General features: G+C 40.7%; 1 protein-coding gene across 1 annotated transcript in view; it reads right to left on the reverse strand.

The window, feature by feature from the left end:
* The window catches only part of BATF3 (basic leucine zipper ATF-like transcription factor 3), a 31,166-nt gene extending 17,721 nt beyond the window's left edge, over positions 1-13,445 (reverse strand). The window contains exons 1-2 of the mRNA XM_001366865.4: positions 12,950-13,445; positions 4,691-4,795 (exon numbers count right to left, since the gene is read on the reverse strand). Coding sequence (XP_001366902.1) covers positions 4,691-4,795; positions 12,950-13,027 — 183 coding nt within the window. The 5' untranslated portion in view covers positions 13,028-13,445. The remainder of the gene's footprint in view (positions 1-4,690; positions 4,796-12,949) is intronic.
* Positions 13,446-13,876: the final 431 nt, after the last annotated feature.

Consider the following 13,876-nt stretch of genomic DNA (forward strand, 5'->3'; position numbering starts at 1 on the left):
CTAAGTTCAAAGAGAATTGTGTAAGGAAGGGCCAAATAAAACGGGTCTTAAGAGTTTTAAGGGAAGAGGACTGAAAATGGATAGGATCAGAAGCCCCTGCAGTCCATTAAAAGCTCAAGAGATTTTTCAAACTGATCTCTAACTATACTTCCCCCATTTTGTGACTTAGGAAGTTAATTTTTTTTTTAAACAAAAATGTTGGAGTTTACATTTATCTCTCATAAATTTAATTTCATCAGAAAACTCCCAAGTGAGGAAACTCCCTTTACAAGGGCAGTTTGGCACCTTCACAGAAACTTAGAAAATTGCCTATGCCAATGGTGTCAAATTTAAAATATAAACTGAGAATCTTTAAACTATATAAAAGAATCCCCATGGCTCACATATTGGCTTAGAAAGCCACATAGTAACATTATCTATGTTCTATTCTATCTTTATATTGTTAGATGCTTCCCAATTACATTTTAATGCACTTCTTTGTTTTTGTTTTGTTGTGGGGTGGCATGCACCTGGTTCACTTATCTTATACCACTGGCATAGACCACTAAGAGATTAAATGACTTATCCAGAGTCGTACAGACAATGTGGCAGAGACAAGACTTGAACCCTTATCACCCTAGACTCAAGACCAGCTTTCCATTCCCTACACAGTACCACCTCTCACTGTTGTTAAGAATGTTAAAGAGAATAGAACCAGAAATAACTTCCAAGCTGCCACTGAAACATTAGCGATTATTATTCTTCCATTCCATACATTCTGTCAATTCAGTGTCTCCCCAACTATACTATTGTCTCAATCATCTCTTTCTAACTTGTCCACCAGAATACCAGGAGAGATTTTGTCAAATACTTGGCTAAACTCTAGGTGAACCAAATTTACATTTCCCTGATTTGCTAAGTCTAATTGTGCCAAAAATGGAATCTATTTTCAAAGAAGGCACATTGGGCTTTTTGCTATTACTGCTTCTGTTTCTAGATATCCATTAAATATCCTTTTAATAACAACATTCTAAAATTTTGCTAGGAATCAAAGTTCACTCACTGGATTGTTGTTTGTAGCCTCCACTCTATTCTTTTTTTTTTGTTTGTCTAAACTAGAATACTTGCTTTTCTTCAATCCTGTTATATAGGAGAGAGAACACTATTCTGGAGTTAGAGGATTTGGGTTAAAATGCAGTCCCAAATCTATTTGTATAATCCTGGATATGTCAATTAACTTTCTTGGGCTTCCATTTCCTCATCTGTAAAATGCAGGGGTTGGACCAGATGTCCTCCTAAAGTCCTTTCAGCTCTAGATCTTTGGTTCTGTGGTATCTCTTATTCTGGGCAATCTTTCATAGCTCAGCTATTGAGTTTGCTGATTCTTTTGGTAGAATTTAGTCCATCAGAATCTGATGATTTGGGCTCCCCATAAACAAGTAGGTGCTCTCTGACTATAGATAAGTTAGCTTGAGTATCAGCTCTCTAATAGTAATTTTTGTTCTACCCTTTCCACTTCAAAGGCCATTCCTGGCAGAGATCTCAGAAGCAAAACAAAAGAGGAGCATCTCTCCATCTCTCTATTGCTAATTATCCTGGGAAAATGTTTCAGAGAGGTCAAGGAGAATAAGAACTGGGGAAAGACCATTGGATTAGGTGATAATAATAATAATACTAATAGCTAACACATTTATAGTGCTTACTATGTGCCAGGCATTTTAAAATGATCTTATTTGAGCCCTACCTGGAAGACTGGTGCTATTTTTATTATTCCCATTTTAAAGATGAGGAAACTGAGGCAGACAGAGGTTAAGTGACTTGCCCAAGGTCACAGAGCTAGTAAGTATCTGAGGCCAAATTTGTATTCAGGTTTTTCTGACTCCAAGCTTGGTGCTCTATTCACTAAGACACATAGCTGCCTCTATAACTGATATTTAAGAGGAACAAAGGATTACCTGATAAAGAGTCTAAAGAGATTGCAGACTCTTAACTGGAAGCACTCAAGACAAGGACAAACATCTTAGGATTTATGCAGGTACGTGACTAGAATAATCATAAAATTACTAATGATAGGCAGCATGGTATAGAGTGATCGTTTTGGAATAAGGAAGATCTAGCTTCAAGTCCTGCCACTGATAGATAATATCACTGTCACTGGCCAAGTCACTTAAGTTCACTGACTTTTTTAGACATTGCCTAGTCTCTAGGTCAAAGAGCTGAGTTCACAAATTCTTTTTTTTTAAATCTTACCTTCTCTCTTAGAATCAACACTATGTATCAGTTCCAAGGTAGAAAAGCAGTAAGGGCTAGGCAATGGAGGTTAAGTGACTTGGCCAGGGTCATATAGATAGTAAATATCTGAGGCCACATTTGAACCCAGGACCTCCCATCTTTAGGCTTGGTCCTCTATCCACTGAGCCACCTAATTGCCCTCTTGAGCTCATAAATTCTTACGTGCATAAATTTCTATACTTGAATCCATAGATGATGAGGAAAAAAAGTGAATGGATTGAATCAGAGCTGGTGAACTGAGGAGCTGGGCTTAGATTTCCCTCCCTTCACAAACACATCCAATGTTATTATCATCCTTTCTTCCTCCCCACATCAGAACCCTAATTCTAGTAGCCATTGTGTGTGCATGTGAAATCCTATTAAAACATTTTCTGACCTATAAACACAACTATGGAGATGAGGGAAGGACGAGAGCCCAAGAATGCTCTTGATACATTTGAAAACTCAGAAATCAGTTAGAGGCTATTCTAGGGGAAGATCAAGGTGTTTACAGTAGTCCTCTAACCTTTGAGGTTGATGTCTTAAAGGGAAATTATCATGTTCTTCTCCCTTGTGGTGATTTCATTGCTTTGGGGAATTGTTGGTAAGAAAATTCCCTCTTGTTAATGAAGATCTATAACTTTTTCTGCAGTTCATCATCTTATAGAACTGCCTGTGGCACTGTCAGAGTAAGTGATTTGGTCAGGAAAACAGACAGAACACAGTTTCTGGGCCAGAAACACTATGGATCCAGCCCAGAATATTCTTAGGTGAATGCCTTAGTCTGGAATTAAAGACCCTCTGTGATCTTATTCCAACCTACATTTCCTATCATATCTTACACAATTCTAAGTTCGCTTATTCTGTACTCCAAAGTAGGGGCAGTCATCATTCCCCAATGCAGACCAGAAAATGGAGCACTGGAGTTTGGGAATTGGGTTCCAATTCCACATGTGATAAATACTGCCATGGTGAGCTGGTCCGTCCCTTCATGTGATTAAAAAAAAGGGGGGGAGCTAAATCAAATGACATTTGAAGTCCCTTCTAGTTTTATAACTATAATCCCATGTTCCCACCTTCCCAACCTTTGCTAGCACCATTCCTTCCTTATATGTGAAACTTTTTTCTTCCTTCCTTCCTCTCTCTCTCTCTCTCTCTTTCTTTCTTTCTTTCTTCCTTTCTTCCTTTCTCTGTCATTTCCATAGGATGAAGCCTTCCTTGTTTAAAATGGAGATTTTGAACTCTAGACTTCAATCCCCAGAAATCCTTGGTATTTCCCAGAATTCCCTATAATCTCACCTGAGTCTCCACCTGGGCGAGATCACAATTAGTATTTAAACTGGTAGTAAAGCCTACCTCTCTCTCTTCTATGCTCTCGCTCTCTCTGCTCGGCCGTTGCAATGATGTAGTAAGTAAGCTTTGAATGGGCTAATCAGCCCTGGGCACAAATGTGGTTATTATTTTGTATCCTTGATTCTAATAATCCTTAATAAACCTCATAAAATATAATATTTTTATTACTAGAGACTAATTTAATTATTATAGTAATTACTAGAGAGATAACTTAATTTTTATACTTGAACCCCTCAGTTGTGAGTAATTTCTCCTTAATTTGATTTCATTTGTATTACGTTAATCAAACAGGCCTTATCTCCTTCACTGAGCTATAAACTCCTTGAGTAATAGAAAAAATATGCCTTATTTACCTCCATGTATCTCTTCCTGAATCTGGCACAATGAATAGAATACTTTTGCTATTATAATTCAGACCTGTAATTGCAATGGTATGGAAAAACATTAATGAGACAATTCCCCATTGGGCACTGACTTGCCCAAGTCTTAAAGGTAATATGTGTCTGAGACAGGACTTGAACCCAAGGCTTCCTGATTCCAAAGCCAGCCTTCTACCCATTACGCCATGCTCCTTTCATAAGGTACATAGCAGCTGCTTAAATGACTTTTGGTTGAATGAAGAGAAGAAGAAATTCTGTTCAGTGGAGAGAGTGATGGCATGCATAGATAGATATGAGTACAGGGTGTGCTGAGTGTGCCCAGGCATACCCTAATGACTCTAAAACAAAATAAAAAAAATGGAATTTTCTGTTTCATTATTTAAGTTTTCATTTTTAAAGTAAAGTTTAACAGTTTAGTTTTTAAAATATAAGATTAAAGTTGAGTTTCTTTAATTTGATGAATAAAAATGACCGAGTATTCAATAGACATTTACCTTGAAAAAATATTAGCTATAGTACACTTGGTGCATAACCAGTGACTATGTGGCTTTGCACACAGTGAGTATTCAATGTCTGTAATTATTGACAGAGATATGTCCTTGATAATAATAATAGGAACAATAATAACTCCTATTTACAAAGCTTTACAAAGCTGATAAGTATTAAGGGCCAAATGATGAGTATTCACTGCCCATAATGACACTCACCTCATGAAGTTTATCAGCCTTTTGGGTCTGCTTTTTCCGACTCCTTTGAGCAGCAACTCTATTTTTTTCTCTCCTTCGGACTTTCCGGTCATCATCCTCAGGGCTCTAGGGAGGAAAAAGAGTGGGTGAATGACAAGAAAGGAAGAAATGGCAAGAACAGTAATGATACCCTCCAGTCTGTCCTTCCCATAAGCTGTTATCCATTTGTTCCCTTCCAAGCACCCTAACCATCCATCACCTTTATTAGCAGTAAATGTAAATACTTCTTATTGAATTCTTTTGTTGTCACTCCCCTGCTCATAAGTCTTTTCCCCCCCTTACCTTCTCTCTAAGGCAGAAGATTAATAAGGGATAGGCAATGGGGATTAAGTGACTTTCCTAAAGTCATACACCTAAGAAGTGACTGAAGGAAGATTTAAATCCAAGACCTCCCATCTCTGGGCCTGGCTGTTAATCCACTGAGCCACTTAGTTGACCCCCTGCTCATAAGTCTTGTAAAAGGGAATTCTTAATCCCTTGCTCTAATTTAACTGGAGAAAGAGTTGGCTGGAACAGTAGACAGAGAGCCAGGCCCAAAGATAAGAGGTTCTGTTACCATGGAGACCAGCCCATAGTTAAAGGAAATGAGGTAAAAATGATAGTTGGACAGTGAGATATAAAGGCAAGCATGAAGTGTGAGAAGGGGCCTTTTGCTCTAAGGTTTTCTGAGGGCAGGGTGATTCTGGCAGTTGCTGGTGACAGTTGGTTGCTGTAGAATCTGATTGAAGGAGAATGTGTGTGTTGGTAACTGTACATTGTTTATTAAGTTAGTTAGATATATAGTGTATATTATATATGTGTGCGTGTGTGTGTATGTTTCAGCCTGGTCAGTTACGCTGAAGAGTTATTAGTGAGACTCTCTCAAATGACAGTTTTTAAGTAGTTTATAGGTTATATAAGAAGATTTAGGTAGTTTTTAGGTAGAACTAGGGTAGATAGCTAAATATCTCTCCCTTTCCTATCTTTCTGTCTTTACTATCTTTTCTCAATTAAAACAAAAATTTGTTAAACTGCTCTCCTATCTTTATCAAGCTTCTAATTTTAACCCCTTCATTTCTGGTGAGCCAGGTAGAAGTTGGATTAATCTTTTAATCTTCTGTAATGATTATTTCCCTCTAGAATTTTAAGACTACATAGGCAATTCAGTATGGTGCTGGAGATCATGGCACACATTCTGAAGGAGCAGTTTCCAGCCTATCTCAAACTTCCACTCTTGGAGAGCTTTATGGAGCTGGCACAGCTCACAATTTTAGGTTGTCTCCAGTTATTACCATTTCTGGGATTATTCATTCTGATAGGATCCTTACAAATTTACCAAATAGTTTATCTATTTCTCTCCAACAAGAAAAAACAATGGAAAGATAGCTTAATTGAGACTCAGATAGAATACCTTGAAAAAAACATCTCTCAACTAGCCCAAATTATCTCTCAACTTACCAAAATTACCTCTCACTCTACCCAACCCATCTCTCTTTCTCTTCCTACTCCTTCTCCTCCTTTCACCTACTTTATGGCAACTCAAACAGGAAACCAAGAGAAAGAAACATGAAAAAATCTAGCTACAATTCTATTCCTCTTAAGAGAAGTACCCATCTTTAATCATAAAGAAGAGTTAGTTTCTGTAAGACATCAAACACCATTCACCTCTCAAGATATTGAGAAATATAAGCAGCATACCCTTCTTTTGAGGATGAGCCTATGGTGGTTATCAAAAAGCCAGAGACTATTTGTCAAACATGACCCCACCTGGATTGGCTTTTAAAATTTATTACAGGCATTTTTAACAGAAAGGGAGAAAAATAAAATAATCTCTCTTGCCAATCAGGCTCAGGGAAGGGGAGTAGTTAATTGCCCTGGCAAGACTCATGATGGAATGTGAATAATGAAAATGATTACATGAAACTATGTACAACTAGGGAGGCAGTACTAAGAGCCACAAGAGCATGTTCTGACAGACTTGGTTCTTAGGCAAAATTTAAAGATCTCAGACAAGAGATAGGTGAAAAAACCTTCCTAGTTCATGGACAGACCTATCAAGCTGGGAGGTAGATATATAGATCTGGATCTGATCAGAGAAAGGGATGTCAGACAGATAAGAAGGCAATTTGTAAAAAATTGTTGCAGAGTGGTCAAGGACTATTTTTAAACCAGCTATCTTAGTTGGACTAGTATGAACCTTGAAGAATTAAGGAGAGTGGCTATATATATATATATACACACACACACACATATACACACACACACACACACACACACACCCATATATATATATATATATAATGGCTATGAAAAGGGAGATGAAGATTAAAGTGACTTGGTGGAGGCATTAAAGAAAGAAATAAAAGTATTAAGGAAAAAAACTGAAAAAGGAAATGCAAATTATGGGGTGGTCATGACTCCTTTGCAAGAATCTACAAATTAGATACCAATGTATTATTTATGCAGAAAAGGGATCACTTAATATTAAACTGTAGAAGCTGAAATCAGGTGCTCAGAAATAATGGAAACTTTAGGAACAAGTAGTCTAGAAATAATAACTACAGAAACAATATAAATAATAGAAACACATTTAGAAATAATAATCTGAATTATGAAAATGAAATGTGACAACAATATATCTGAAAAGGGGCTCATCCATGCAACACTAAAATGAAAATTAAAATTTATTACAGTCTTTACAGAACTGTAGAAATGGATAGGATCTCAGTGGCCGTCTACCTACACGTCTAACCTACACCCTTAAAGTGGTCATTTAATCTCTGCTTAAAGACTACTGTTGAGAAGTAGATCCACTCTCTCCAAAGGTACATCATTCCACTCGTGGATAGCTCCAAATTTTAGGGATTTTTTTCTGCCTTCTTGCCACTTGCACTCATTATTCCTGGTTCTGCACTCTGGAGGAACATATCTAGTCCCTCTTCCCCATGACAGTCCAACTATTGTGTTCCTCTTCAGTTATTCTTCTCTAGGTTGAACATTTCTTTTCCCTTCAAGCCATTAGCATATGGCATGCACTCAAAGCCCTTTGCAATTATGGTTGCCTGCCTCTGGACACTCTTCAGTTTGTCAATATCCTTCCTAAACTACAGTGGGCAAGACTGAGCACTTTGTGGGCAGCTAGGGTGGCTCAGTGGATAGAGAGTCAGGGCTGGAGATAGGAGGTCCTAGGTTCAAATCTGCTCCAAGTCACTTGGCCCCCAATGCCTAACCCTTACCAATCTTCTGCCTTGAACCAATACACAGTATTGAGTCTAAAACAGAAGGTTAAGGGTTATAAATAAATAAAAATCTGATCTGACCAAGTCAGGGTATAGTGAGATTGTTACTTCATTATTCCTGGAAGCTAAAACTCAATACAATCCAAGATCAATTCAGGATTTTTTTGGCTGTCACTACAACTGACTCATACTGAGCTTGAGGTCCACTAAAACACACAGATCTTTTTCAGATAATCCACTAACTATGACTTCCCTAGTGAAAATATTTTTTTGAACTCATATATAAGAATATGTTTTTCTACCCCAAAGAGATAATGGACACAAAGACTTGTACAAAAATATTCATAGCTGCGCTCTTTGTGGTGGCCCAAAACTGGAAAATGAGGGGATGCCCATCAATTGGGGAATGGCTGAACAAAGTGTGGTATATGTTGGTGATGGAGTACTATTGCGCTAAAAGGAATAATAAAGTGGAGAAGTTCCATGGAGACTGGAACAACCTCCAGGAAGTGATGCAGAGCGAGAGGAGCAGAACCAGGAGAACATTGTACACAGAGACAAACACACTGTGGTATCATCGAACGTAATGGACTTCTCCATTAGTGGTGGTGTAATGTCCCTGAACAACTTGCAGGGACCCAGGAGAAAAAAACACCATTCATAAGCAAAGGATAAACTATGGGAGTGGAAACACCGAGAAAAAGCAACTGCCTGAATACAAAGATTGAGGGGACATGACAGAGGATAGACTCTAAATGAACACTCTAATGCAAATACTATCAACAAAGCAATGGGTTCAAATCAAGAAAACATCTAATGCCCAGTGGACTTACGCGTCGGCTATGGGGGGTTGGGGGGGGGGGAGGAAAAGAAAATGATCTATGTCTTTAACGAATAATGCTTGGAAATGACCAAATAAAATATATTTAAAAAAAAAAAAAAAAAGAATATGTTTTTCTCTACTGGATTTCAGTTTTAGATCCAGCCTATGCTCTGGTCTCTCAAGATACTTTGGGAACCTGACCATCATCCAGCAGGTAACTAACTCTCCCAGCTTTGTGTCATCTGAAACTTTGAAAAACATACTATCTATGTCTTTATCCAAGAAAGACATTGGTAAAAATTCTTAACAGCACAGGAACAACCAGCAACCCATGGGGGACTCCATGAAATTCTCCAAGGGTGACATTATGCCTTAATGACTACTGTTTGAGTCCAACTAGTTTATCAGCTGTATTATGACATCTCTACATCTTTTAAAAAATGTTTTGAGAGAGAGAGAGAGAGAGAGAGAGAGAGAGAGAGAGAGAGAGAGAGAGAGAGAGAGAGAGAGAGAGAGAGAGAAGAAAGAGAGAGAAAAGAAAGAAAGAGAAAGAAAGAAAGAAAGAGAGAGAGAGAGAGAGAGAGAGAGAGAGAGAGAGAGAGAGAGAGAGAGAGAGAGAGAGGGAGGGAAAGGAAAGGAAAGGAAAGGAAAGGAAAGGAAAGGAAAGGAAAGGAAAGGAAAGGAAAGGAAAGGAAAGGAAAGGAAAGGAAAGGAAAGGAAAGGAAAGGAAAGGAAAGGAAAGGAAAGGAAAGGAAAGGAAAGGAAAGGAAAGGAAAGGAAAGGAAAGGAAAGGAAAGGAAAGGAAAGGAAAGGAAAGGAAAGGAAAGGAAAGGAAAGGAGGAAGGAGAAAGAAAAAACAGATCTGACCAGGGTAACTCACCACTCTCTCCCATCCCAATTCAATAAACTCCAGTGGTTCCCTATTACCTCTAGGATCAAATATAAAATCTTCTATTTGGCTTTCAAAACCCTTCATAACCATGTCCCTTCCTCTCTTGTACCTTATTCTCATCCACATACTCTGGGATCTAGTGATACCTGCCACCTAGTTACCTTGCACAAGACATTCTTCCATTTTGCTTCCTGGTTTCTTCAATATTAAAATCTTTAGCTTCCTTCAAGGCTCAACTGAGATACAAACTACTGTAGGAAGCCATCCATGATCCCCATAGTTATTAGAACTTCCTTCCTCTTCAAATTAGTTAGTGCTAACTTATCTTTGTAAATATTTGTACAACTTCAATTCTCCCTTTCAAAAAAAAAAAGGCAGAATGTAAACTCCTTGAGAACAGGAGATGTTTTTTATTTTGTCTCTGTATTTCCAGTGTATAGCAAAGAATCTTTCATATACTATGTTGATTAATAAATGCTTATTGTATTAAATTGATATGTACATAGAACAGCATTGGTGGTGGTGTCTGAATTAGGTTTTAAACTCTCAGAAAGTAAAGACTTTATAATAAATAACTTATTTGGGGATAGAATCTAATATAACATCACACACAAATAATACAAATGCTTTTGAAAATGAAATACTCAAACCCAGGCTTTATTAGTCATTCTGTTCACTGAGTACTTCCCTGTAGACTTTACTGCCATGCCAAATTCCCTTAAACTCCACCAAAAATCTGTGATTATTTTTGTCAAAGATATGAGTGTTTGGAAATTTCAATAGTCTGCTCTTTCATTACAAGATGGCTAACTAAACGACAAAGTGAATTTCAGGTACATCTTGAAACTCTATGGTGGTATCCAATAGTATAAGTCAGTCAAATTCTTTAAAGTTTATCACAGAACAAATACTTTAGGTCTATAAATGTGAAATGTTGAATAGTCAAGTTGAAACAGAGATCTCACAATCTTGGGTCAAAATCAGAACCTAGTAAAATAATGCCTGGGCATTTGCTGTGCTGGCTGTGCCTCATGAGAAGATACTGAAGAAAGAGAAGTTATGGTCTACCCTTGAAAAAATTACCATCTAACAGGGAAATAAGGATACATGAAATTTCTGTCTCTCTGTCTCTGCATGTCTCTCTCTCTGTCTCTGTCTCTCTCTGTCTCTCTTTGTCTCTCTCTCTCTCTGTCTCTCTCTCTCTCTCTCTCTCTCTCTCTCTCACACACACACACACACACACACACACACAGAATACCAGAAGACTCTGATACTCTGATTTTGCCAGCCTTCTGAGTTTTGAGCATGGGAATTTGCAATGCCAATAAAGATCAAAGACTTAGTAGGTAATTGGTAGGAGTTTTCTAGTGCAAACAGAGCTGAAATGTCTTGCTTTGGATCTCAAAGGGCCAAGTATCAGAAGTAGAATTTAAACCCAGGATTTACTGACTTCTTGCTTAGCACTCTATTCACTCCAAACTTCCTCAACACATGCACAGACACCTATAGGAAAATAACTCTGTACTAACAAAGGGCTGAAGAAAGACTAAGAGATGTTCTCCCCAAGTTGCTGCAGATAACCAAGTGTTGACTCCCAGATTTCCTGAGTCAGGGTTCAAGTCTTAACTCTGACCATGTGGCCATGGACAAGTCACTTAACCACTCAGTCATATTCCTCACCCCACCTGGACTTTACTTAATTAAATTAAGTTACTTAATGGGTCTCAATTTTTTTATCTGTAAAATGAGGGGATTGAACCAGAGGTCCCTTCCAGTTCCATCTCTATTATGCTATTTCCTTATAGAGCTCAGGTATAGCAGAGTTGAAAGTGAGCAGTGGACTTGACTCAAGTCATGATGGCTATATTAACCAGTGTCACCTTGAACAAGGCATTTTTCCTCTCTGTGACTGTTTAGAGGCTGAATTTGAGCTCAGATCTCTAGAGGTCAAGGCTTGACTAAGGCTTGACAGTACAGGAAGCCACCCCAAATCCTCATAGTTGTTAGTACTTCCCTCCTCAAATTACTTGGTGTTTACTTATCTTTGTAAATATTGTACAACTTCATCCCTGTGTCACTGTACATGTCCCATGAATGAGACCAGACAAAAGGACATAAGTGCTCCAGTCCTATAGGTCAGTATACTCCACTTGAAGAGAAAGAGGGAGAGGGGAAGGGAGAGGGGAAGGGAGAGACAGACAGACAGACAGACAGACAGAAACAGAGAGGGAGAGGTGAAAGGAATGGAGACTTGCCTGGACCACAGAGAAAAGAGCTAGAAAATTAGCTAATACTAACAATAGCAACAGTAGCTAGCATTTGTAAGGCAATTTAAGGTTTGCAAAATACTTTACAAATATTATTTGCTCCTCACAACAAAAGTACAGGTAAGTGCTATTATAACCTCTATTTTGCCAATGAAGAAAATGAGACAGAGGTTAAGTGACTTGGCCAGGGTACTTCATGTAAGCCTGCTTCTGGAGTTGGTCTGGTGGATATGAAGGAGTACTGAGCTATGTAAAGGGCCACCAGATCCTTCCAGGAATTGTACTGACAAGTCACAACACGTATCCTTACACGAACTGAGGGGTATCATGCATCCTAAATTATTTCTAAGATTGCTTGCAGCTCTAACATTCTCCATTCTGCTGAGTGCTTCCATCCAGCTGAGTGCTTCTACCCACCCATCTCTTCTCCTTAAGAGCAGGGGCTCTCTGAAGGCAGGGTAGGAGAGGAAGAAGGAAGGATGGGGGCGGTGCCCCTCTCCCTAGCACCCGATTCCTCCCCTACAAGTCCCAAAAGTGCCCTAAGAAAGGAGCCAAAGCTGTGAGTGGAGATGGAAGTCAGAGACCCATCGAGCCCTGGGAAAGGGAGGGCCCTGACGACTGTCCGCAGAGCGCCATCCCGAGCTGAGTTCCCACGTGCGAAGGCAGGACAAGGGCAAATCTCCTCCAGCCAGACCTTGGGGCTCCGGTGCCTGTGCCCCGAAGGTAAAGGGGCAGCTTAGGAGGCAGAGATAATCAGTGGGTCTCGTCTCTTATCCTGGGAGTTACCAGAACTTTGCTATGCTCCAGCACAGCCATTGCTGCGTCCCCTACCCGTCACCTCCTGCTTGCCACCCCAAGCCAGAAGAACTCTGTCCCCGGAACTCTGCCACAGTCCCTCAGTCAGCAGGGCAGTAGCGGGAGCTGCCGCGGCCGCGGACATTTTTGGTCTCCACGCTTTTTCCCTCTCTCTCCAACCTGCCCAGTTGTCCGAACCCCACCAACTCCATCTCCCCTTGCTACCTGCGGCTGTTGCTGGTTCCCGCGGGCAGAGACGCTTCTCTGCAGGACGCTGCCGGTGGCTGGGAGCCCTTGCGACATGCCGGGAGCTCCACTGCCCCCGACCCGCCCCCCGGCAGGGCAGCGCAGCGCAGCCTCCAGGGGAGGAGCAGCCAGCCGGTGCCGCCGCGCCCCTTGCCTGCCTACGGAGACTCTCCGGCCCCTGGCATCCCTCGCGCCAGCGCACCTGGCCCTCCACGGGTGATCTCTCAGGCTCCCTTCCCAGGCCAGGCTGAAGGCACACCTTCCCCCTCCCCCTCCTGCTACCTAATGTCACTCTCACTTTACTCTCTCTCTTCCTTCCGCGGGAGGTTTTTCTTTTTCTCTTTCTCTCTCCCCACCCACCTGCTCAGTTCCTGCTCCCGTTTCCCTCTCGATCGCAACCCCTTCCCCAAATTCTGATCCTGGGTGCCGATCCCTTAGGAGCCCACACCTCTCCGCCCCATCCAGGTTCTAATTTACTTCCTTACCCTCCCCTGTTTCGTCCCTAGCCCCGCGAAGATTCCCCATTCCTACGGCCCACGGGGAGGGGAGGGTTCCGCCCAAGGGTCCCGCCCAACACCCCTCCAACAGGTTTTTAGTCTCCCCCCCCACCCCGCCCACCCCAGCTTCATGGAAATCACGTGTCGGTCTTTGAAACTTGGGGGGGAACTCGAAGTCAAACCACAAAGTGGGGTATTTGAGAAGGGGGTAGGAGTGAGAAAACTAGAGCATGGGCTTTTAGGGACCCTCAGCCCCCAACAGGGGAGCATCTTCAGATAAAAACACAAGTGGGTGGTTTAGAGTTGGAGTTTTTTTTTCCAAGTCGCATCACAAAAATCTCACTATATTAGTCGCACCCTTCACCCTTTGCCGGCTTCCGAGACACTGGGGACTTCTGGGGGAACTGAC

Source organism: Monodelphis domestica, chromosome 2 (assembly GCF_027887165.1).
Source record: "Monodelphis domestica isolate mMonDom1 chromosome 2, mMonDom1.pri, whole genome shotgun sequence".
Lineage (NCBI taxonomy): Eukaryota > Metazoa > Chordata > Mammalia > Didelphimorphia > Didelphidae > Monodelphis > Monodelphis domestica.